Raw genomic sequence first — 26,255 nt, 5'->3', positions numbered from 1 at the left:
GCGGAGAAAAAATTTATGAGGATATTGCTGGGATTGGAGAGTTGGAGCTAGAGGATGAGGCTGAATAAGCTGGGACTATTTTCCCTGGAGCATTGAAGACTAAGGGGTTACCTTATAGAAGTTTATAAAATCATGAGGGGCATGGTGTGGGTGAATAGGAAAGGTCTTTTTCCCAGTGTAGGGGAGTCCAAAACTAGAGGGATAAGATTTAGGATGAGAGGGGAAAGATTTAAACAGGACCTGAGGGGCAGCTTTCTCATGCAGAGGGTGGTGTGTGTATGGAATGAGCTGCCAGAGGAAATGGTGGAGGCTGATACAATTACAACATTTAAAAGGCATCTGGATGGGTATATGAATAGGAAGGTTTAGAGGGATATGGGCCAAATGCTGGCAAATGGGACGAGGACAGTTTAGGAAATCTGGCCTCATGGATGAGTTAAACTCTACGACTCCATGACTCTATCGGCAAAACAGATGATGTGGTCATTATCACTTTGTTGTTTACAGGAGCTTCCTGTGCACAAATTGGCTGCTGCCTTTCTGGCATAACCAGAAATGGTATGTGAAAAGTGTTTGATCAGGTATAAAGATGGCAGGTGGTCATGAACTGCACTCTGTAAATGCAAGTCTCTTTTTTCATAAGAGGTTCCAGGACAGGACATTCTCTTCCATCAAATGCAAATTAGCTGGTCGTTCAACTCATTGCTGTTTGTGGGATCTTGCTATGCGTGGAATATTTGCAAAAATAACGTGTTCACGCTTCAGAAATAATTAATTGGTTGGAAAACACATTCCCACATCCTGAGATGTTCAAAAGTAGAAAATTATTTCTTTTGGGGTCTTAGGTGAGGGATAAACACTGATCTCTGCTCTTTTTAAAAAAATAGTGGTCATCTGCTTTTCTCTTCATCCAGCTGAGAAGGCAGAGTGACTTTGGTTTCAAGTTTCAACGGAGAGACAGTGCTTCAGGCAGTGTGGCACTCCCACGGTACTGGCTGCAGTCATAGCTTGTCTTTTCACAAACAAAGGGTTGACCTGGGGGAAAAATCAATGAGACAAAGATGGCAAGAAGATACCAGGAAGTATCAGCCACAGACTAGACCATGGAAGGAGGACAGATTGAGGCGGTGATAATAAATATATGTACAGAGGAACTTGCTGGAATTGAAAAATTGGCTCTCTGTTATAAGGAACATTCAAGTAGATATTGATTAAATGGATTAAAACTATGTAAACTACATTGTTCCAAGGCATGTTGGTCTGCAAAAAACAAAAACAGAAACTGCTGGAAAAGTTCCACAGCCTCTGTGGAGAAAAATCAGAGTTAACGTTTCAGGTCAAATGACCCTTCCTCAGAACTGATAGTAGCAAGGAAAGTGTTGATGTTTTGTGCAGAAAATAGGGTGGGTGAAGGCGGTAAGGAGTAAACAATAGGTTGGGTTGGAGCCCAAAGAGAGAGAAGAACAGTTGTACAGACAAAACAGTGGATAACGATCAGGCTAGGAGAGTGAACAGCTATTAATGAGGACTGTTAGCGGCTAACAATGGTCTACAGATTGTGATCGAGACAGAGATCTCAAATCCAGCACTAACATCATGGTCTCTAGGTCTGCAGTGTCACTTACTTGGTTGTATGTGTCAGAGGCAATGGACAGTAGCCAGCGGAAACCTCAGGTCCTTGGAGACTATCATCATCCACAAGATCCTGCGAATCCAATGGCAGGATGTTAGTGTCCTCTGTTAGGCCACCATCCCCAGCACCAGTTGCGGTCATTCATCTGTATGCATGGCTCCTTAAAACAAGCCTCTCCACTCCCAGCTCAGTCAAGGCAAGTCAATGGTTCCCAATGGTATATGGGAGGCTCTTGCCCAAACCAGAGAAGGACCCAACCATTTCCTCAACCAACTGGGTCAGGAGGAGGCCAAGTACAATCGGCAGATGGAGCAGTCGTCCACGTGAGTGTGGGGATCCACCATTGGACTGTTTGATCATCTTGGGGCCACAATACCGGAATGGAAGACAGTGCTCCTCCATCCCGAGGGAGCGCCTGAGGAGGATGGGCGGTAACTGGGAGACTCCAGGGTGGGGCTCAAAGCTATGACCTTCTGACACGGCGACTGGTTTTCTCCTACTCAATGCCCCCTATACATTTGTAACCCCAGCCCCAGCAAATGTACACAAAGTGGTCAGGGGAAGTGGCAGGCCAGGCAGAGAGAGGGAAGGTGGAAATGGAAAAGCATTTGAAAATAAAATCAATTCAGTGAGGAATCCCACACAGCTGCAGCTGCAGTTTTCACTGTGAAGGCTGGTGACTTTATTTATTCTATTGTGAATTTATTGCACAGTCGTACTTGGTGGTTGTTTACATACATGCATAATGTATAATATACAGAACTGAATATAATCCTTCGTAAGCCTATTCCTCAGGTCAGGTTTTATGGTAACTTCTTCCTTTTCTGTTGCTGAATTCAATTTGATTTACTCTTGTATCCAGTGAATCCTCTTTATTTATGCATGTATGGTTAGCTGGGATTTTAATAAGGCTTCTTTTCCATTCCTTTAGGGTTTTATGGCAGTTTCCATTGTGCTGTAACTGTTTCCTTTCATCACCTGCCACATTCAGTGTCTGTGCAAAAATTAAATCACTTCATCCTCCTTTCTTACCCTCCCCATAATCTTAAAGCCATCTCATCTGTGCTGTGCAGTTGTCAGCTCACACCTTGTCCCATTCAACCTTCACTCCTGTGTTTGTTGACTCACATTGGCTCCTGTTAGGTAATGCTTTGATTTAAAGATTCTTATCCCACCTTACCTTTTCAAGTCTATTAATAGACTCATCCATTTTTGCCTCTGTAATTTCTTCCAGCTCACAGTTCTCGGAGATATCTGCACTTCTCCAGTCTTCCTCCTTGTGTTTGGTCAGTGTTAATTGCCCCACTGTTAGTGGCTGTGGCTTTAGCTCTCAGGGCTCTATGATCTGAAAGTCTCTCACTAAACCTCTTTAACTTGCTTTCCTCTTTTAAAATGCTTCTTAAAACCTAGCTCTAGGCTCAAACTTTTGACACTTGACCAGCGGTTAGCACTGCTGCCTCACAGCGCAACCTGGATTCGATTCTACCCTCGGGCGACTGTCTGTGTGGAGTTTGTATATTCTCCCCGTGTCTGCGTGAGTTTCCTCCAGGTGTTCTGGTTTCCACCAACAATCCAAAGATGTGTAGGTTAGGTGGATTGAACATACTAAATTGCCCATAGTGTCTAGGTGGATTAGTCAGGGGAAATGCAGGGTTACAGGGATAGGGTGGGTGGGTGAGCTGTTGGGTCTGGGTGGGATGTTTGTTCAGAGGATTGGTGTTGACTCAACCAAATGGCCGGCTTCCACCCCTGTACAGATTCTATGATTCTAATGTCTGCTTAGAGTCAAACTTCGCTTGATAGTGTTCCGGTGAAGTGCTTTGGGACTTCTTGCTACATCACAGTTGCTATATAAGTGCAAGTTGTTATTCTGAGATAGTCCAGAATAGTATTATCCCACTGTATCCACTACCCTATTACAATTTTTCATGTAAGAGCAGGGGAATTCTCACCAATGACCTGGACCAATATCTAACCCTCAACCCACATCACTTAGCAAGTGATTACATATGTTTGCTACTTGTGGGATCTTGCTGTGCCTCAGTTAACTGTTACAGCAGTGACTACATTTAAACAATGGGATGGTACTGTGTGGTTATGCCATATGGAGGAGGACCCCTCATGTCCAAAGGTCCATTGAGTGCAGTGAGTTTGATTTCCCTGCCTTTGGAAATACTCTCCCCTCAGAACAGAAAGGGAGTGGTTGTTGAGTGACAATTTCTCCCTTTAATCAGACAGAATGGAAAAGCTCATTCTGGGATTATGCTGTGTACAAGATCACTGTAGCCAAATGATATGCATTTGTATAGCACCTTCAGGCTGTCCCCAGAAATCTTTAGAGTCAATGAAGGACTTTTGAAGAGTACCCTCTGTTGTATATAATTTTAGAAACACAACAGCCAATTTGCAGATGCCAATCCCCGGCAAATAGCAATGTGATAATGATCCAGCTCATTTTGTTTTCCAGTGAGGGTGATTAAAGGATAAATGTTGGACAGTACACCAGGTAATATGCAAATAAACAATATGGATGCTGGAAATCTGATATAAACACAGAGCACACTGAATAAATGCAGTTCTTCAAACTGAAGAAAAGTCATAGAGTCGCAAAGCACGGAAACAGACCTTTTGGTCCAACTCACCTGCGTGTACAGATATCCTAAATCTAGTCCCATTTTCCCACATTTGGCCCATATCCTTCTCAATCCGTCCTATTCATATACCCATCCAGCTGCCTTTTAAATGCTGTAATTGTACCAGCCTCCACCACTTCCTCTGGCAGCTTGTTCCACACACACATCAGCCTCTGTGTGAAAAGGTTATCCCTTAGGTCCTGTAAAACCTTTCCTCTTTCATCTTAAACCTATGCCCTCTAGTTTTGGATTACCCTACCCAGGAGAAAAGACCTTGTCCTTCACCCTATCCATGATTTTATAAACCTCTATAAGGTCACCCTTCAGCCTCCAACGCTCCAGGGAAAATAGCCCCAGCCTGTTCAGACTCTTCCTATAGCTCAAACCTTCCATCCCCGACATCAACATTGTAAATATTTTTTTGCATCCTCTCATGTTGGACTCGAAATGTTAACCATTTCTCTTTCTAGCTGACCTGCTGAGTTTCTCCAACAATTCCTGTTTTGTCTTTATTATTTCACCCCACCTGCTCTTCTTCAACCTAATGTTGGGAAGGTTTTCACACTCACTTGTGTGGCTTTAGCCAAAAGAACTCAGAGTGCACAGTTCTCCCATGGTAGGACAGCAAGTGGTTGGGTTTTCTGATCAACACTGGGGACTCCAACTTGAACCCACAATGTTTGGACCCAATGAACCCCGACTGACACCAATCAGTCACCCCTTACAAAACACAGGACATGCTTCTGTAACAACTTGTTGAGATGCAATATAAATACAAATCTTTCTCAAATTGGAGTCAAACAGTGAAACAGAAAAAAAAAACAGAGAACTGAGCCCATTACAGAATCCCGAGAAGCCAGTGATATTTTTCAAAATGTCCTTCATGAGGAGATTGAATGATTCTCTATCTGCAGCAGGCTGAGATATTCCCCTGCTGTCCTGTTATAAATCCCATTTACTTCCACACAATACGGAATAAATTTAATTTAATTTGTTCTTTCCCTTGGCCGTTGACAGGACTCATGCTTGTTCTTGTGTTGCTCTGCTCTCCTCTGTGCCTATAAGCTGGGGTCCGATTCCATTAGTCCCCTCATAACATTTGAGGCAAAAAGAAAACATCTCAAATGCACTGGATCTGCATCTGGAGTTCTGTAATGTGCAAGGCTACAGACCCAGGTGCTGGCAAGTGGAATAGAATGAGTAACTATTCTTCAGCCAGCACAGACATGATGAGCTGAGTGGCCTCTTTCTGTGCTGTATTGTTTCTGCATTTCTAATATTGCCCAAGTGTAAAGCCTTGTCACTCCTGGCCCCTCTAATAGCGAGGTTTGCTACTAAAGCTAACAATCTCTGTCACTTTGTATTAAAATGGCTTCTCTGATTTTGCCCGGGAGAGGATGGGTCAGATAGAAAGAACAGACTTTGTTTCCCTCTTTTGTCACCTCAGGATGACCTGAAACATTTTGCAGCTAATGGGTTACAACTCCAGAGAACAGTCACAGCGCTAATGCAGGGAAATGCAGACATTCTGTCCACACTCCGAGTCCAATACACAACCTTTAATCCCAATCACTTCAGCTGATCATCATTGATGTTTGGGGGAGCTTGCTGATCACAAACATTCGCTTCATCACCTCAATGAGGAGACCTCAGTAATCGCCTTCAGGTCATGAATGGAGATGTATAAATACAATAAATATCTGGAATTAAGATTCTGACGATGACCATAAATCCATCATCGATTGTTGGATAAGCCCATCTGATTCACTAATGCCCTTCAGGGAAGGAAACTGTCATCCTTACCTGGTCTGGCCTACCTGTGACTCCAGACCCACAGTAATGTGGATGACTCTGAACTGCCCTCTGGGCAATAAATGCTGGTCCAGCCAGCGACATCCTCATCCCGTGAATGAATAATTTTGTTAAAAAACTCATACTTGAGGAATTGTCAGGACCATGTTTAGCTGTCAGTCCCTCTCCCTCTCTGGGGTCAGTGTCTATCTCCTTACTGTTGGCCTCAACTTCTCCACTGCCAGTCCCTCTCTGCTGCCAGTCTCTCCCCTCTCCACTGCCAGATCTCCCCTCTCCACTGCCAGTCTCTCGCTCATTCTCTCTCTTTGCCCTCCCTGCTGCCAGTGTCTCCATTTCTGCCTGCTGCCTGTCTTTCTCTCTCTCCCTCTCCATGGTATCAGTCCCTCTCTCTCTCACCCTGCCTGAAGCCAGTCTCTCTCTCTGTCCGGTGCCAGTCCTTCTCCCTCTCCTCCCTGCTGCCAGTCCCTCTCTCTGTCTCTGTCTCTGTCTGTCTCTCTCTCCCTCTGTCTGGTGCCAGTTTTTCTCTCTCTCTCCCTCTCCTCCCTGGTGCCAGTCCCTCTCTGCCTCTGCCTGTTGCTAGTCTCTCTCTCTCTCCCCCTCTCCTCCCTGGTGCCAGTCTCTCTCTCTCTCTCCCTCTGCCTGGTGCTAGATCCTCTCTCCCCCTCTCCTCCCTGGAGCTAGTCTCTCTCTCTCTCCCTCTGCTTGGTGCCAGTCCCTTGCTCTCTCCCCCTCTGCCTGGTGCCAGTCCCTCTCTGCCGCTGCCTGATGCCAGTCTCTCTCTCTCTCTCCCTCTGCCTGGTGTTGAACCCTCTCTTCCCCCTCTCCTCCCTGGTGCCAGTCTCTCTCTCTCCCTCTGCCTGGTGCTAGATCGTCTCTCTCCCTCTCCTCCCAGGTGCCAGTTTCCCTCTCCCTCCCTCTGCCCGGTGCTGAACCTTCTCTCTCCCTCTCCTCCCTGGTGCCAGTCTCTCTCTGTCTCTGCCTGGTGCCAGTCTCTCTCTTTCTCCCTCTGCCTGGTGCTAGACCTTCTCTCTCCCTCTCCTCCCAGGTGTCAGTCTCTCTCTCCCTCCCACTGCCTGGTGCTAGACCCTCTCTCCCCCTCTCCTCCCTGGTGCCAGTCTCTCTCTCCCTCCCTCTGCCTGGTGCTAGACCCCCTCTCTCCCTCTCCTCCCTGGTGCCAGTCTCTCTCTCTCTGTCTCTGCCTGGTGCCAGTCTCTCTCTCCCTCCCTCTGCCTGGTGCTAGACCCTCTCCCTCCCTCTCCTCCCAGGTGTCAGTCTCTCTCTCTCTCTCTCTCTGCTTGGAGCCAGTTTCTCTCTCTCTCCCTCCCTCTGCCTGGTGCTAGACCCCCTCTCTCCCTCTCCTCCCTGGTGCCAGTCTCTCTCTCTCTGTCTCTGCCTGGTGCCAGTCTCTCTCTCCCTCCCTCTGCCTGGTGCTAGACCCTCTCCCTCCCTCTCCTCCCTGGTGCCAGTTTATCTCTCTCTCTCCCTCCCTCTGCCTGGTGCCAGTCTCTCTCTCTCTCTCTCTCCCTCCCTCCCTCTGCCTGGTGCCAGTCTCTCTCTCTCTCCCTCCCTCCCTCTGCCTGGTGCCAGTCTCTCTCTCTCTCTCTCTCCCTCTGCCTGGTGCCAGTCTCTCTCTCTCTCCCTCCCTCCCTCTGCCTGGTGCCAGTCTCTCTCTCTCTCTCCCTCTCTCTGCCTGGTGCCAGTCTCTCTCTCTCTCTCCCTCCCTCTGCCTGGTGCCAGTCTCTCTCTCTCTCTCTCTCTCTCTCCCTCTCCCTCCCTCTGCCTGGTGCCAGTCTCTCTCTCTCTCTCTCTGCCTGGTGCCAGTCTCTCTCTCTCTCTCTCTCTCTCTGCCTGGTGCCAGTCTCTCTCTCTCTCTCTCTCTCTCTGCCTGGTGCCAGTCTCTCTCTCTCTCTCTCTCTGCCTGGTGCCAGTCTCTCTCTCTCTCTCTCTCTCTCTCTCTCTCTCTGCCTGGTGCCAGTCTCTCTCTCTCTCCCTCCCTCTGCCTGGTGCCAGTCTCTCTCTCTCTCTCTCTCTCTGCCTGGTGCCAGTCTCTCTCTCTCTCTCTCTCTCTCTCTGCCTGGTGCCAGTCTCTCTCTCTCTCTCTCTCTCTGCCTGGTGCCAGTCTCTCTCTCTCTCCCTCCCTCTGCCTGGTGCCAGTCTCTCTCTCTCTCCCTCCCTCTGCCTGGTGCCAGTCTCTCTCTCTCTCTCTCTCTGCCTGGTGCCAGTCTCTCTCTCTCTCTCTCTCTCTCTCTGCCTGGTGCCAGTCTCTCTCTCTCTCTCTCTCTCTGCCTGGTGCCAGTCTCTCTCTCTCCCTCCCTCTGCCTGGTGCCAGTCTCTCTCTCTCTCTCTCTCTCTCTCTGCCTGGTGCCAGTCTCTCTCTCTCCCTCCCTCTGCCTGGTGCCAGTCTCTCTCTCTCTCTCTCTCTCTCTGCCTGGTGCCAGTCTCTCTCTCTCTCTCTCTCTCTCTACCTGGTGCCAGTCTCTCTCTCTCCCTCCCTCTGCCTGGTGCCAGTCTCTCTCTCTCTCTCTCTCTCTCTGCCTGCCTGGTGCCAGTCTCTCTCTCTCTCTCTCTCTGCCTGGTGCCAGTCTCTCTCTCTCCCTCCCTCTGCCTGGTGCCAGTCTCTCTCTCTCCCTCCCTCTGCCTGGTGCCAGTCTCTCTCTCTGCCTGGTGCCAGTCTCTCTCTCTCTCTCTCTCTGCCTGGTGCCAGTCTCTCTCTCTCTCTCTCTCTCTGCCTGGTGCCAGTCTCTCTCTCTCTCCCTCCCTCTGCCTGGTGCCAGTCTCTCTCTCTCTCCCTCCCTCTGCCTGGTGCCAGTCTCTCTCTCTCTCTCTCTGCCTGGTGCCAGTCTCTCTCTCTCTCTCTCTCTCTCTCTGCCTGGTGCCAGTCTCTCTCTCTCTCTCTCTCTCTCTGCCTGGTGCCAGTCTCTCTCTCTCCCTCCCTCTGCCTGGTGCCAGTCTCTCTCTCTCTCTCTCTCTCTGCCTGGTGCCAGTCTCTCTCTCTCTCTCTCTCTCTCTGCCTGGTGCCAGTCTCTCTCTCTCTCTCTCTCTGCCTGGTGCCAGTCTCTCTCTCTCCCTCCCTCTGCCTGGTGCCAGTCTCTCTCTCTCTCTCTCTCTCTGCCTGGTGCCAGTCTCTCTCTCTCTCTCTCTCTCTCTCTCTGCCTGGTGCCAGTCTCTCTCTCTCCCTCCCTCTGCCTGGTGCCAGTCTCTCTCTCTCTCTCTCTCTCTGCCTGGTGCCAGTCTCTCTCTCTCTCTCTCTCTGCCTGGTGCCAGTCTCTCTCTCTCTCTCTCTCTGCCTGGTGCCAGTCTCTCTCTCTCTCCCTCCCTCTGCCTGGTGCCAGTCTCTCTCTCTCCCTCCCTCTGCCTGGTGCCAGTCCCTGGCAGAGCTATGCCGCTGTAAGGGCCCACGGTACCGGCTGGCGGCGCTGAAGTTCCTCTGCGCCTGGCCCTGGGAGGGAGAGGGAGCAGGAGCCGGAGCCAGTGCCAGTCGGTGTGAGGAGCCGAGCGGGTCCGGCCCGGTTAGAGCGATGCGCGGCAGCGGCAGCGATGGCCAAATGGTTCAAGGAGCACCTGGGTTTCAGGAGCAGCAAGGGCCCCCCGCAGCCCCCGAAACCCGACTACCGCCCGCGGCCGGGGGCAGAGCCCGACATCCTGGCCGCTTACAAGCTGCAGAAGGAGCGGGACTTCGAGGACCCGTACACCGGCGGCTCCAGCTGCCTGCAGCGGCTTCACTCCGAGGCGGCCGGCCCCGGGGCAGCTTCTGTCGCTGCGGCTGGAGCTCCCGGTGCCGGCTCCTCTCCGCATCACCACCCGGTCAAGAAAGCCGCTTCTCCCGAACTCAAGTACATCTCCCCGAAACACCGGCTCATCAAAGTGGAAAACCCCGAGAAAAACTGCAGCAAGTTGGCTCCATCTCCCGAGGACAAGGTGAGAGAGAAAGTCCCCTACTGTTTCCCAAATACTCCACACTTTTGTTTCCAAACGAAATACTTTGTTTCCAAATCAAATGTTGTTTCCGAATGAAATACTTTTGTCCCTCAAGACTCTGCTCCACATTATGTACGAGCTACTGTTCGAGATTCACCAACCCAACCCCTTCTTCCAAATTCCTTTGAGTTTCCCTTATCCCAGGAGACAGAGGGCTGTATGAAACCCGTCCCTCGCAACTTTCCCTTGCTCTCTTCCCAGGTGTGTGAGCTTGTGTTTCCTCTCTTTGAAAAGGTGAGAGAGGCTGCTCCTGGGAGCTCAGAACTCGACCTTGAAAGGATTTTTATTTGGCGGGGTTGGGGACGAAAGCACCACTGTTTTTGTTTGGGAGTGAGACTGCATTAATTTGCACTTGCCTCTGAGAATCTAGCAGGGCGCTTTGAAGAGATGTCTCGAACAGAAGCTGCTTTGCACTGCTTCCTTGCAGAGATGGGGAAATCAGATCAGGCAGGGGTTTATTGAATGGGCAAGTATACTCAAGGGAGCGAGTGGTCCACTCCTGGTATTTTGAGAGTTGGTAACTCATTAGCCAGTTTTGTTTTCCTTGTGAGGCAGAAAGGTTTTCAAGGAGAGGAGGCAGAATACTTGGCTTGGCTCTGACAAAGGGCTGGTACAATTGAGATGGGCCAAATGCGCACGTGTCAAGTAAACTGTGTCATCACACATCAATCAGGGCTAAGGGAGGAGAGAGCCTATTCAACTGCAGAAAGCATCACAAGAGACCTTGATCTTGCTGCATGACCAGATTAAATGTGGAGGTGCCAGTGTTGGACTGGGGTGGACAAGGTCAGAAGTCACACGATACTCAGTTATAGATGAAGGGGCAGCACTCCGAAAGCTTGTGATTTCAAATAAACCTGTTGGACTATAACCTGGTGTTGTGTGACTTCTGACTTTGTCCATGCTAACGATCAGGGGTTGTTCACTGACTGTGCCCCACATAGGAAGCTGGGTGAATGGTATCTTTGGGGTTTGGTGGAGGGGTCACTGGATAGGACATCAAGAATGCTGCCTCTTCTCTCCCCTCACCACCCCCCCCCCCGCCAGCCAACTTCATTCCTTAGCTTCTTGAGGTTAACCACAGTTGATGAGTTGCTGACTCTGACTGTGATGAATTCACAGTGGGGTTGTTCTTCTCCCATACCCCCAGAACAAATTGAAAGCTCCCCTTGGTTTGTGTTGTGAAATATCTTGCTTGTGATTTTCAGCAGAGCGTGCTGGTTTGTGGAGAGACTCTTGTACTGTGTCAGCTTGGAAAAACGCCCAGTCTTGTGCAAACAGATCTGTCCTTCCAAATTTGGCCTGACTCTAGGGAGAGAATGTTAAATTGTGTTTTTAAAAAAAAAACAGGGGTAAAGAGCTACTGATATTTTCTTCCCCAATCCTGCAAATTGCAGGCTACAGCCACTTAATCTCATTTACAAAAAGTGCTCTTGGTTTCAGTTTGTATTCACTGCAGTTCTCTCTCTGCAAAGTATAGGTTTGGAAACCTGCAGATGACAATGATGTTTGTTGAGGTTATCTCTGTTCTTGTTTAAAGATTGAGTACAGGGTCAGTTTTCTAAAGGAATCAGAAATGGCCAGCACATCGTGTGGATGGTTGCTCCTCTGTTCTTTGAAAATTAACATGAAGTCATTTCATTGTGATCATTAACTCTCTAGTGTGGAATTAATCCACCATCAACTGTGAGAGACATTGACGGAACACAATTACAAAAAAAAACTTTCAAGCGAGTATCTGGAGCAGATTCATTAAGCAGGTCGTGGGCTGAAGTCCCAGTGGATAGAGGTCTGTCCTTTTATAACACTGGGGTACAGTACTGGTGGGGACAGGTCTGTCACTATATAACAGTGGGGTACAGTACTGGTGGGGACAGGTCTGTCACTGTATAACACTGGGGTACAGTACTGGTGGGGACAGGTCTGTCACTATATAACAGTGGGGTACAGTACTGGTGGAGACAGGTCTGTCACTGTATAACACTGGGGTACAGTACTGGTGGGGACAGGTCTGTCACTATATAACAGTGGGGTACAGTACTGGTGGGGACAGGTCTGTCACTATATAACAGTGGGGTACAGTACTGGTGGGGACAGGTCTGTCACTGTATAACACTGGGGTACAGTACTGGTGGGGACAGGTCTGTCACTATATAACACTGGGGTACAGTACTGGTGGGGACAGGTCTGTCACTGTGTAACACTGGGGTACAGTACTGGTGGGGACAGGTCTGTCACTATATAACACTGGGGTACAGCACTGGTGGGGACAGGTCTGTCACTGTATAACACTGGGGTACAGTACTGGTGGGGACAGGTCTGTCACTGTATAACACTGGGGTACAGTACTGGTGGGGACAGGTCTGTCACTATATAACACTGGGGGACAGGTCTGTCACTGTGTAACACTGGGGTACAGTACTGGTGGGGACAGGTCTGTCACTATATAACACTGGGGTACAGCACTGGTGGGGACAGGTCTGTCACTGTATAACACTGGGGTACAGTACTGGTGGGGACAGGTCTGTCACTATATAACAGTGGGGTACAGTACTGGTGGGGACAGGTCTGTCACTATATAACAGTGGGGTACAGTACTGGTGGGGACAGGTCTGTCACTGTATAACACTGGGGTACAGTACTGGTGGGGACAGGTCTGTCACTATATAACACTGGGGTACAGCACTGGTGGGGACAGGTCTGTCACTATATAACAGTGGGGTACAGTACTGGTGGGGACAGGTCTGTCACTGTATAACACTGGGGTACAGTACTGGTGGGGACAGGTCTGTCACTATATAACACTGGGGTACAGTACTGGTGGGGACAGGTCTGTCACTGTGTAACACTGGGGTACAGTACTGGTGGGGACAGGTCTGTCACTATATAACACTGGGGTACAGTACTGGTGGGGACAGGTCTGTCACTATATAACAGTGGGGTACAGTACTGGTGGGGACAGGTCTGTCACTGTATAACACTGGGGTACAGTACTGGTGGGGACAGGTCTGTCACTATATAACACTGGGGTACAGTACTGGTGGGGACAGGTCTGTCACTGTGTAACACTGGGGTACAGTACTGGTGGGGACAGGTCTGTCACTATATAACACTGGGGTACAGTACTGGTGGGGACAGGTCTGTTGCTGTTTAATGCTGGGATACAGTACTGGTGGGGACAGGTTTGTTGCTGTTTAATACTGGGGTACAGTACTGGTGGGGACAGGTCTGTTGCTATTTAATACTGGGGTACAGTACTGGTGGGGACAGGTCTGTTGCTGTTTAATGCTGGGGTACAGTACTGGTGTGGACGGGTCTGTCACTGTACAATGGTTACAGTACAAGGGAGGACAGGTCTGTCACTGTATAACACTGGCGTATGGTGCTAACTGGACCTCTCTTTGGTGATTAAAGGGATGAATCTACAAGTATAATCAGAGACTCTCTCATGAGAAATATAACAACAAAAAAGTCAGGTTGTGTGTGTTGGCCTGCAATGTTGTGGTAGTTTATTAGCTGTGGGTCTGTGTCCTATTTTTGTAGTGAGTTTTAACTGTTTAGGTTCACAGTTAACTAAAATAATCATCCAGCATCAACAATTGAGGTGTTGTACCAACAATGTATTGACCCTTTGTAAGCTGATAACCCAAGTAAATTCTGCAGTTATTTCCGAGACACTGAGACAGACACTGAATCAGATCGTGATGCTCCCTCCACTGAAACCTTTAATGATTGAAACATTTACTAAAAATTCTGCTGAAAACTGGTTTTGAATTTTACCATTTTCTGCAACATTTACTGAACTCTTAGCATAAGAAGCTGGAACAAGAGGAGGCCATTCAGCCCCTCGTAGCTCATCGGCCATTCAATAAGATCATGGCTGATCCAGCTCAACTCCACCATTCTGCCCCTCACACATTCCTCCATTCCCTTAGTGTTGAGTTAGATTTTAAATTAAATCATTTTTTTGGTGCTTTTAAGGATTTTTGTGTGTTTCTTTTTTAAGCCTCAGCCTGGGTTCAGAAGGCCATGAGCTTACAACACCACCGCAGAGATCATTCTCTCCTTTCCTAATGTCGTAGTGAGGGAGATGCTGCACTGTCGGAGATGTCATCTTTTACAATGAGAGGATAGAGGGAGGTCCAGTCAACCTCAGGCAATGTTGTCGCAGTAAAGAGTCATTTATATGCGTTCATCAAAGGAAATCCCAGTTAAAAGGTCAAGGTTCATATTGCGGGGTGGCACCAAAATTGACAAAATGCTGATGTCCCCACAATTATTAGCATCAGACTTGGGTTTTCGGACTGAAGGGGAAGTTTGGTTGTGATAGGGGGTTGAGGGGGTGGGGCAGAGTTTGCATTTTAAGATCCTGGTCTAAGAAATTTCAAGCACTTTGAGATCGAAAAGATTACGGGATTGGGTATGTAGAATTGAGGAGGAACAAGGAAGGTATATTCAGAAGGGTGTTGACTTTGGTTCAGTGATAGAGGATTATTGCAACAGAACTATGCAACATCCCACATAGCTACACCGCTGTTGGAATGAACACTGTTGACTCATACCTGAGCTTAATTGACTGAAATTTCAAAACTGTTTATGCTCTGGCAGCTTAAAATATCATTCTGATTTCCTGACTGAGTTTCAGGAGCGGCTGTTTGGATGAGGAAAGAGTGGAAGAAAGTACAGGAGGGCTTTTTTCTAAAAAAAAGGGGTAATATTCTACTTTGAACACCTTGCTGCTGTTTGTTGACTAACTTTGATTGCATTGGTTCATTCTGCTGTTTGTGGGCCACAATCATGTTGGTAACACTGGCACAATGTCAGTGTTGAGGATTCCTATTGTCATGTGGGCCTTGATCCCTCATTGGTGGGAACTGGTTCTGGCTTGGGTTCCCCATCCTCAGGCACCAGTGCTGCTGTATCTGCCAGGTTTGAGGTGAGGTATCAGCATGGCTGTTCAACCAGAACAGGGTGGAATACAGCAAGCCAAGCCTCACTCTCGCTTCCCCCCCCCCCGCCCCCCTCAGAGATTCATGGGCGTACATTGTGGAGCATTGTACATTGTAGACCATTGCTGTCTTTGTCCCAACATCTTTCTTCCTATCAGACAATAAGCAAAATGGGGAGGGAATGGCCTAGTGGTATTATCACTGGACTGTTGATCCAAAGACTAAAATGACATTCTGGGGACCAGGGTTCGAATCCCACCATGGCAGGCAGTGAAAATTGAATTCAATTGGAAAAATCTGGAATAAAATGCCAGCCTGATGATAACTATGTAGTAAATGTCAATTGTTGTCAAAATGTCATCTGGTTCACTCATGTCGTTTAGGGAAGGAAATCTGCCATCCTTACCTGGTCTGGCCTACATGTGACCCAGACCCACAGCAATGGGGTTGACTCTTAACTGTCCTCTGGGCAATTAGGGATGGACAATAAATGCTGGCCCAGCCAGTGAAGCCCATACCCTGTGAATGAATTTAAATTATCTCACTCTCCCAGATTTTGTTACTTTTCAGTCTCCTATTCTGGACAAGATGCCGCTGATGGTTAGCCACCTTGTTGTACAGTTGCAGTCCACATGGTAATGGTGTTTCCAGGTCAGGGTCAGTCTGGAATTCTGGGAAGGGAAGAGAACAGAACAGCGATTGTAATTCCCTGTGAGTTACATGTGTGTTTTCGTTTCCCTTTTTAATTGTACTTTAGCCAGATTTAGTTTCCAATAATTGACCTTAAAGCAGCAGGAGGTTGACAGTGATTGGCTGAATTCTGTCCCTGCTGCGATGATGGAGATCATGGTGACATCACCCCAAAGTATCCTGCAGCAGGTGCATCACTATGTGATAGACAGAGGAAATATTAATGCCAGTGTCAAGGGGGATGACCAGCCAAACTGCATTTGTGTATCCTCCAGTCTCTCTACTCTGTCACTGATGGCTGTGCCTTCAACTGCCTGGGTCTCATCTCCAGAAACTCACCCCTAAAACTTCTCTTTTCCTCTTTGTGACATTCCTTCAAGCCATCTCTTTGGCTACACTTTTAATCACATATCCTAATATCCCTTCCTTGGCCTCAGTGACCATTGTCTTTGATTGCATTGCTGTGAAGCACCTGGGGCAGTTTTAAAACATTTATGGTGCTATATAAATGCACATTTGTTGTCACTCAGTCCTGGTTACTGTAAACACTTTTAACAGTAAGTGTCAGGTAACTGACTGAATCAAGGCATTCATGAGAAGCACTTTTTCTACAAACCTTTCATGGTACATTATGCTTTTTATCCAGGGCTTTTAACTTGGAATAGAGAAATAATGCAGGTGTTAAGATTAAAATGTGTTTACCTTGTCAGGTCACCACTCACCGCTGAGAATCCTTTCTCTAAGGAGGGTTTGTGAGCACGATGCTTGCCTGGTGAGATACCAAGGGGCCAATGCTGTTCTGTGCAACCACCCCATCCTCCCCAAAAGGGCATCTCACTACAGTGTCCACAGTGGAATTAGAGTCCATAGTTCAGAACGTGAGAGAAGCTGCAAGGGAGAGTTATAAGGATTTGACCCAGGACTGGAACAAGGCAGCTTTGACGAAAGGTTAGATAGGGCAGGTATTGTTACAGATTTTAGATTAGATTACTTACAGTGTGGAAACAGGCCCTTCGGCCCAACAAGTCCACACCGCCCCGCCGAAGCGCAACCCACCCATACCCCTACATCTACCCCTTACCTAACACTACGGGCAATTTAGCATGGCCAATTCACCTGACCTGCACATCTTTGGAGTGTGGGAGGAAACTGGAGCACCCGGAGGAAACCCACGCAGACACGGGGAGAATGTGCAAACTCCACACAGAGAGTCGCCTGAGGCAGGAATTGAACCCAGGTCTCTGGCGCTGTGAGGCAGCAGTACTAACCACTGTGCCACCCTGCCGCCCATGGAACTGAGGAGATTTGAGGGGAAACTTGACTTGCAAGGGGTTTGGAAATTGCAGATGGGAAGATGGGTGCATCGCCTCGGTGCAGTGTCAGTGACTAAGGGACGTGATTTAAACTGGTAAAGGGTTAGAGTGGAGATGACAAGGCTGTTTTCACCTGAAGGATCCAGGACACACTCCCTGAAAGGGCAGTAGAGGCAGAAACACTCAACTCAGTTCAAAGGTGTCTGGATAAGGGTACAAGTCAGGAGAGTGATGGAATACTCCCCACTTGCCTGGATGGGTGCAAGAAATTTGACACCATCCAGGGCAAATCAGCTCCTGTTTGATTGGCACCACATCCACAAACATTTACTGCATCCCCCACTGACACTCAGTAGCAGCAGCGTGTACTGTCTACAAGATGCACTGCAGAAATTCACCAAAGACACATAGATAGCACCTTCACCATGACCATGTCATTCTCAAAGGTCAACACTTATTTGGAACACGAGCACCTGAAATTTCCCCTCCAAGCCATACACCGTCCTGACTTTGAAATATATCGCCAGTCCTTCAGTGTCACATCCTGGAATTTCCTCGCAAACAGAAATGTGGGTCTATTTACAGCAAGCACACTGCATCTCGCCACCACCGCCTCAAGGGCAACTAGGGACGGGCAATAAATGCTTATCCAACTGGCAAGGCCCACCTCCTATGAGTGAATTTGAAGAAAGCACCTCAGATATCATAACCTGCAGGGTTATGGGTTAACTGCTGGGAAGTGGGAACGGGCTGAGTGGATAGCTCATTAGAGAATGTTTTTCAAAGTATTTTCAAGGACCATAGTCCATTATGATCTGTGATAATCCAACACCCAATCACTGTTCAGTCAGCTTTTGTGCAATGTCGATTTTAGACAGGGAATGGGGACAAGATTAAACTTGTTTATGACAATGATTCCTCTCAATGTGGAGTAGCACTTTTATCCACGCTGGTGGGGTGTTCAAAGAATGTTACTGTATCCTCCATGGTTACGGCTCCAAGCAGTCACTCATAGAGGATATAAACACCAGGAGTGTGAATGATCCTGACTGTGAAACAAATGAAACAGGTCCTGGGTGAGTGAAAAGCAGAGGATCTGAAATAATAGTAAAGCATTTTCCTTTCTGTTCAAACAGTTGATGTTGAGTTAAATTTAATTTCTGACAATTTATTTTACGTACACTTGCAAAATGTAGGAAACGGCTAGTTAGTCTCTGGCATAGCCATAAGTGTTCTGTCCAAAGTTGCTGTTTGATCCTGGCTAATTATATTGTGCTGTTTTAAATTAGTTTTGTTCTGACTACAGACAACCCCAATGAATAAAAACATTACTTTCCATGTGAAACTCTAACCAACTGACATCTTCTGCAGAAATCTTAAATTGTTCCACATTTTCCCTCCTTCCTCATGTACTTGATGCTCTGTGGTCAATTAAAGGCCAGTTTTTTTTCTCACCTACGGATCTGCTTCTCACTGTGGACAGAGAGGGGGAGGGCTGGGTTTTCCAGCTGCTTTTGGCACCTCAATCTGTCAGCCAATCTTCACCTGTGAACTGGGAGGCATGTTCACTACGGGGCAGTTTGACCAGGAGTGGCATCACATTTGAACTGGGATCCGTCTTGAGCCAACTTTACATTTACTCATTCTGGTGAGCAAGAGTCCACTCCGAATTAGAGGGGATCAGTTTAGACCGGAAATGAGGAGACATTTCTTCAGCCAGAGAGTGGTGGGCCTGTGGAATTCATTGCCACAGAGCGCAGTGGAGGTCGGGACGTTACATGTCTTCAGGGCAGAGATTGATAAATTTTTGATCTTGCAAGGAATTAAGGGATACGGGGAGAGTGTGGGTAAATGACGTTGAAATGCCCATCAGCCATGATTGAATGGCTGAGTGGACTCTAAAGGCCAAATGACCTTACTTCCACTCCTATGTCTTATGGTCTTATGGGCACAGGACAGATTAAACTTCTCCCACATCTCCCCATTAAACACTCCCAGGATAGGGACAACATGGAGTTAGATAGACAGTGAAACTCACTCTACCTTTGGGGAGGGAAATTGTCATCCTTACCTGATCTGGCATCTGTGGACTCCAGACCCACAGAATTGTGGGTTGACTCCTTAGTGCCCTCTGTGCACTTAGGGATGGGCAATAAATGCTGACCTAGTCAGCAATGCCCACATCCTGTGTCCCCCTCCAACACTTCCAGGACTGGGACAGCAAGGGGGTTAGAAGCAAAGTAAAGCTCTCTCGACACTGTCCCCATCAAACATTCCGAGGGGTGACCTTATGGAGGTTCCCAAAATCATGAGGGGCATGGATAAGGTAAAAGGACAAGGTCTATTCCCCAGGATAGGGGGGAGTCCAGAACTGGAGGGCATAGGTTTAAGGTGAGAAGGGAAAGATTTAATAGGGACTGAAAGGGCAACTTTTTCACACCGAGAGTGGTGTGTGTATGGAATGAGCTGTCAGAGGAAGTGGTGGAAGTTGGTACAATTGCAACATTTAAAAGGCATCTGGATGGGTACAAGAATAGGAAGGGTTTAGAGGGATATGGGCCAAATAATGGCAAATGGGACTGGATTAAGTTAAGATAGCTGGTTGGCATGGATAGGTTGGACCGTCTGTACATTTCTATGACAGGGACAGCACGGGGTTAGATGCAGAGTAAAGCTCCCTCAACACTGTCCCCATCAAACACCCCAATAGCACTGTGGGAAAGTTATCCCACCTTAGGAATGCTAAAGTCAATTGTGACTCTTGACTGTCTACCACACAAAGAACAAAAAATCTGGACACAACTGAAGGATCCTCTGGCTGGTATACTTGGCACCAGTCTGGGCAGTGCCACTGAATGTGTCTTTGCCCCCTGAATGTGTTCTGTCAGAATTGGTTATAGCTGAGTGATTAAACTCCCTGCAAAGCAGAGATAGGCAATTGGCCCTTTGCAAACTATAGAAACTTTATTCAAACAGAACATTGTTTTGGCAAACCAACCTTGGCATAAAAATAAGTTCTGATTTGACAGTGCACATTATAACTGAAGCACAGAAAAACAGAATGCTCATATCAAGATTTAACATCTGGCAGGGAGTTCACTCTCCTATGTACGATTGCATCTGGTGCTTACAGAGCAGTCTAACTCTCACTGTTGTGTGGCCCAGTTTGCTCTTATGCCACAGAGACGAGGAACAATCAGGATTTTGATTCCCCTGTCCTGCTCCTGTCTGTTCTGAGTTGGCTGTTTCCTTTGGGGATTGCCCTTGCCTTGGAGTTATTACGTTTAGTTTGAATGTTCCTGAGGTGACAGGCACCAGATCTGATAGTCAGGGTGCCCGCTCATCACCTGCTATTGTTGCTGCAAAGTACAAAGCAGGAAAAGACTATGATGAAGTCTGTAGTTCAGGAGCTAACATCAGTACTCCCTCAGCACAACTCCCATCAGATCTCTCCAGGCAGATGCAACACTGGCTCTCTCTATATTGTCCCCCATCAAACTCCCAGGACGGGGACAGCACGGGGTTAGATACAGAGTAAAGTTCTCTCTCACTGTCCCCCATCAAACGCTCCCAGGATATGACAGCACTGAGTTAGATATAGAGTAAACCTCTCTCAAGTCTCAGTAATGTGTTTCAGCCCTAATATAGAAAGAATGTGTGGCAGTTTGTGTGCTTATGGTGACCACTCTCTGAAACACTATTTGAAGTCCCTGGAATGAGGGTAAAATGCAATCACTTAAACCTTTGATCCCAACATCAAAGAGTGCAGTAAATTGGGACCATTGGCACTTTGTAATGGATCCTGCTCTGCTCCCATCCCCTCGGCCTTCCCCCCCCCCCCCCCCCCCCCCCCCCGAGCTGTAATGTGAAGGGAGAGTCCATTTCTGATGAAGGTGTTGGGAATTGCTCTTCACATTTCCTGAGCTAACACGTTGACCATCCGTTGGAAATGTAAAGAGAGTGTTTGGCATTGGCTCCTCAGGATCAAGTGGGTTATTGAGCAGGACAATGTGGAGTTGCAGCTGGGGTGGATTGTGGGAGGTGGTCACTCTTGCTCCAGTGGCACTGGGTCAGTTGGCTGAGTTCTGTGTATTAGATGGGGAATGATTTGGATGTCTTCACCAGGGAGCTGTCAAGCCAGCTTGATTAACACTAGAGTATGTGAGTGTGAAATCTATTTCCTTGCTGGGATCCTGATGACTAATACAATTACAAGTGGCTTTATTGGTTTGTCACAGCTTCCTGTCTCCAGTCCCATGGGTAGGGAACTAACTGTTCACCACGTCCAGCTTGTGACACTGTTGGTTCCAATCCTGCTGTCAGCATCTCTGCTGGAGGATGTCAGCCTGGTGTGCAGGGGGAGTAATGGATGACCCCAGGGAGAATGTAGTGGACAGATGAGTACATCTCACTGACTCAGGCATGGAGCAAAGAGCCTTCGCACATTGAGCTTGTGTAGTCACTGCCGACTGCACTTGCCTGAGTTTTGGGTGTGAGCTACCTGTGGTGTGGAAAGCAGACAGGGCCCTTGTTGAACAAAGAGTTTTGAAACTGAATTCCTGAAAATCCTCAGGTTCGCTGTCAACTCAGATGACTGGAGCCAGCAGTATGGGTGGAGGGGGTGGGGTACTTTGTCTGTCTGCCCCCTCCAATCTTTGGAGCAGAGCAGGATCCATTACAAAGTGCCAATGGTCCCAATTCACTGCACTCTTTGATGCTGGGATCAAAGGTTTAAGTGATTACATTTTACCCTCATTCCAGGGATTTCAAACAGTGTTTCATAGAGTGGTCACCATGGGCACTCAGATTGCTGATCACACTGTTAGTATATTAGTTAAAAATCACACAACACCAGGTTATAGTCCAACAGGTTTATTTGGAAGCACTAGGTTTCGGAGCGCTGCTCCTTCATCAGGTGGTTGAATATTAGGGCTGAGATACATAGGGTGAGAGTTGAGGGAGCTTTACTCTGTATCTGACCCTGGGGTGTTCTCCTCGCTGTCATGGCCATTGCTGTTTCCATCAAACCAAATTTGTGGAAGAAAGTTATGTCCAGTTGTTACTAGCTTGCTGTTTGTGGGATCTTGCTGTGCAGAGTTTGGCTGTTACAGTTCCTGACATTAGAACCACGACAGTAATTCATAGCTTTTTGGGGGTATACCAGAGTTGTGAAAGGCACTACGTAAATTGAAGTCCTTCTTTTATGCTGGATTCTGGTTGGAGTCTGACTGTATGAGCCAGTGTGCTGAATTACACAATTTGAACTATAATTCGCATTACTGAAAAATGTGTTGCTGGAAAAGCGCAGCAGGTCAGGCAGCATCCAAGGAGCAGGAGAATCGACGTTTCGGGCATAAGCCCTTCTGCAGGAATGAGGAAGGTGTGCCAAGCAGGCTAAGATAAAAGGTAGGGAGGAGGGTCTTGGGGGTGGGCGTTGGGAATGTGATAGGTGGAAGGAGGTTAAGGTGAGGGTGATAGGCCGGAGAGGGGGTGGGGGCAGAGAGGTTAGGAAGAAGATTGCAGGTCAAGAAGGCGGTGCTGCGTCTGAGGGTTGGAACTGAGATAAGGTGGGGGGAGGGGAAATGAGGAAGCTGGAGAAATCTACATATTTGGATAAGTTCATGAATAAGAAATGTTCAAGTGCAGGCAGGTGGGACTAGTTTAGTTTAGGTATAGAGTCTGTATGTCTATGACATGAGCTAATGCAGAATTGCATCCCGATATGATACTGAGCCAGAGAATGCTTTTGTTTGTTTCTGTAAGCGATCTGGTCAATGTTCTTTCTTTTATAATGCTCCAGTTCAGACTCTTGGGCTCTGAAAGGTCACTGGACTCGAGACATTAGCTCTGTTTCTCTCTCCACAGATGCTGCCAGACCTGCTGAGTTTCTCCAGCACTTTCAGTTTTCGTTCTCTTTCTGATGCTCTGCATTGCTGCGAAGCGTAGGGCCAGTTCGGAGTCAGGCTCCCTTTTGTTGTACCCCATCAGCTTCCTCTGAAGGAGAGCCCTGGCGGTTGGCCCTCTTCTTCAACACTGCCCATCACTGAGATAGCTAGCGTTCTGTCCCACAAAGGGGCCAATCTACCCACCAGCACGCACACTGAGGTAGGAGATAGTGGTGTAATGGTAACATCACTGGACCTGTAATCCAGACGTCCACCCTAATACTCTGGGGATGTGGGTGCAAATCTCACCATGATAATTTATCGGTCCTCTTGTGGTGCGGTGGTAATGATGCGACCCCTGGACTGGGAGGTCTGGATTCAAATCCCAGCTGCTCCAGAGCTGTGTAATAACATTTCTGAAAAGGGGGATTGGAAGAAATAGGTTACATTTAAAAAAGAAAGAATTGGTGAAATTTTTGTTCTGTTAATGAAATAAAAAATCAGTACCAGTGATGGGAACCTAGGCTGGCCTACACTTGACGCCAGACCCACAGCAATGTGGGTGACTGAAATGGCTGAGTAGGGCACTCAGTTCAAGGGGCAATTAGAGATGGGCAGAAAATGCTGGCATGGCCAGTGATGCCCACATCCTGTGAAATTCGAGGCTGGATTTGAGAGAATCTATTAAGAAAGAGAATCTAGAGTGGGAAGGATCAGAGTCTACCATGTCTTTGTTTCCACTGAGATGGGGATCCTAAATCCTCTCATCTCTCCCTGCTATCTTCCAGCATCCTTGTTTCCTCCTCCTTCATCCCCACACCAACCACTTTGCAAAGGTTTAGGGTCTGAGTGAAATTTTGGGAAGGGATGTGATAGTGGTTGCCTTGTCCTAATAGGTGTGTTTAATCCAGGTATAGTCCCCCTTCCTATTGGGATCCTCTGGAATAATATGTTTTGTTAATGTGTCAGGCTTTAACCCATGGGGAAATTGCCTGACCTCTGTGTGTAACCTGCTGGAGACTATTGCCATTTATTAGAGCTTCTGCAGACAGTGCTCCTGTTCTTTCAGCTCCTGCAGCAAGTCCTCAGGAGATTGGGAAGCTCAGTCACCAGCACTCAGAGTGAGCAATGCTGCAGCTACACCAGCCTGGTTCAACATTCCTCCCCCCAATCTCCACCATCCCCAATCCTTTTCAGTGGTCTCTCCACCTCTCAGCTCCTCGTGGGGGTCTAGTTCAGCGGGCACTTAAACTGCAGTGTCTGCGGGCATCCATTGGAATGCGCCCTGAGAGTGAGACAGGCTGTTCAACTCTGCAAGCATCACGATTGAGGCAATTGGAAGGTAGGAGAGGGAACTACAGACTGAGACAAAGGGGCATGGGGGAAACATTCATTATTTACACGTTGGAAAGTGGTAAAGAGAGAAACCCAGAGATTGGAGTCACAGTGATACACGTTGACCTACAGATAGAGAAAGCAGAATAACAGAGAGAATGAAAAGCACTGATAAAGAACCACAAATGGAGAAATAAAAACAGAGATAGAGACAGCCACATCGACGTAGACAGGGAGAGGAAAATCACAGCACAAATTAGTTTTGATTATTTATGACCATAGGACAGTGTGTTTTCAAAATGTAAAAAAAATCAATCTTTTTACTCCAGAAATTGAAAGGTATTGCTCCATCAGAGTTAGGTGTTCCCATTTCTCTGTGATATTATCCTCGTTCTGTGTGTTTCATGTGAATGGGCAGATCTACGTTTGTTTCTGTGTTTGCACACCACACCCCCCTCCCTGTATGTGTCTCTATTTTTGCTCTTTTTTTGTGTCTCTCTCTCTCTCGATCACTCATTATCTCCCTGTGCACTTGTGTTTGTCTGTCTGTCTCTCTGCTTCTCCCTCTGTCTGACTGGATCTCCTCTTCCTCTTTCCCTCTGTCTGTCTGTCTGTCGCCCATCCCTCTCTGAGTTTCTGTCCCTGTTCCTCTCTTTTTCTCTCCTTGACTGTCCTTCCAGTTCTGACTTTGTTGGTTTGTTTTTCTCTGTGGCTCTGACCCTGTCTAAGAGAAAGAGAGATCTAAGAGAGAGACTCTTCCTGTCTCTCTCTCGGTTACTTTGTCTTTCCCTCTCTCTATGTCTCACTCTCTCTTTCTCTCTCTCTCTCTCTCTCTCTCTCTCACTATCTGTTTCTGTGTGTGTTCTTCTCTCTCTGTCTATCTCTCTCTCTCTCAGTCTATCTCTCTCTCTCTCAGTCTATCTCCCTGTCTCTCTCTGTCTCTGTGAGTGTCTGTGTGTGTGCGTATGCTGCTCTCTCTCTCTCTCTCTCTCTGACTGTGTGTGTTTAACCGGGAGCTGGAAACTGGCTGATTTTGAATACTGTTCCTTTGGCTCGCTGGGAATGTCAAGGCTGTGAGACTCGGAATGAGACTGGCCAGACAAGTGAAGTTAGTCTAAAAAGAATCAGAGAGAGTTGAGCTGGAGCGTATGGAAATGTACCATGGGGATCTGTCAATGTCTGAACGAGACAAGGCAAGGTAACAGAGGGAGAGTCAGGGGAGCTTTTGAGTGTGTCTCAGTTGGCGTGCTGGAGGAAGATTCCGGCATGTCCCTGAGATTGCTTGTGACTGACAGGCTGTAATTGATATTACTCCCATCCTGCACTCGCTCACAAGACAAAAGCTCATCTCGGCAGCTAAACCCTAGCCTGCTAAAGAACGGAGAAATTCCTCGGCTCTGACATGGGCTGACATATCCAATTGCTTCTCTGCCCAGTGCTGCAGGTGTGTGTTTCTTAACTGGCTTTTCAATCAGCTAATGGCCCACTCTTCCCCCCCCCTATCCCCAGGGGAACCCTGGCTGACAAAGGGTTGATTGTTCCGTTCACCCCTCCTGCTCGGTGTTGAGGGCTGGCTAAGTCTCCACAAGTCCTGGGTGTCAGGCCCAAGTGACTGTGAGGCTGAGGGTGGAGGGGGAAGGGGTGAGTCATGTATTTGTGTCTTTCCACCTTCCTGGTTTAGAATGCAGGAAAGACTTTACATTTAGAGAGTACTTTTTACAATCTGAGAACACCACAAAGGTGTTTAGGGTTGGCCAAGTATTTGAATAGGGGTTTCACAGGCAAGGTAGGAAATGCAGCAAGCAACCCCCCCCCACCAAGCAGCAGTGACCCACTACTCTGCTTCAGGGATGTTGGGTAATGAGTGAATATATTACAGGGAAAAGTGCCCCTCTTCCAATAGGAGGCTTTGAGCCAGATAGGGCCTTAGTTTCCTGCCTCATCCAAAACAAAACAGCGACAGTGCAGCACTCCTGCAGCAGAGAGCTAGCCTCAGTAATGTACTGGAGCGGGACTTTAAACTTCCA

General features: G+C 47.8%; 1 protein-coding gene across 4 annotated transcripts in view; it reads left to right on the top strand.

The window, feature by feature from the left end:
• The first annotated feature begins 9,511 nt into the window (after nucleotides 1-9,511).
• Nucleotides 9,512-26,255, top strand: part of LOC140458408 (SH2 domain-containing adapter protein F-like) — a 384,537-nt gene continuing 367,793 nt past the window's right edge. The window contains exon 1 of one of the 4 annotated variants that reach the window (XM_072552914.1): nucleotides 9,512-9,996. In XM_072552914.1, the coding sequence (XP_072409015.1) occupies nucleotides 9,616-9,996 (381 nt within the window). In that variant the 5' untranslated portion in view covers nucleotides 9,512-9,615. The remainder of the gene's footprint in view (nucleotides 9,997-26,255) is intronic. The other 3 variants (XM_072552913.1, XM_072552915.1, XM_072552916.1) reach the window with 3 other exon arrangements.

The sequence above is a fragment of the Chiloscyllium punctatum genome, chromosome 33, assembly GCF_047496795.1.
Source record: "Chiloscyllium punctatum isolate Juve2018m chromosome 33, sChiPun1.3, whole genome shotgun sequence".
NCBI lineage: Eukaryota > Metazoa > Chordata > Chondrichthyes > Orectolobiformes > Hemiscylliidae > Chiloscyllium > Chiloscyllium punctatum.
Note: the sequence above shows the minus strand (reverse complement) of the source record. Positions and strands in the feature narration are given on the sequence as shown.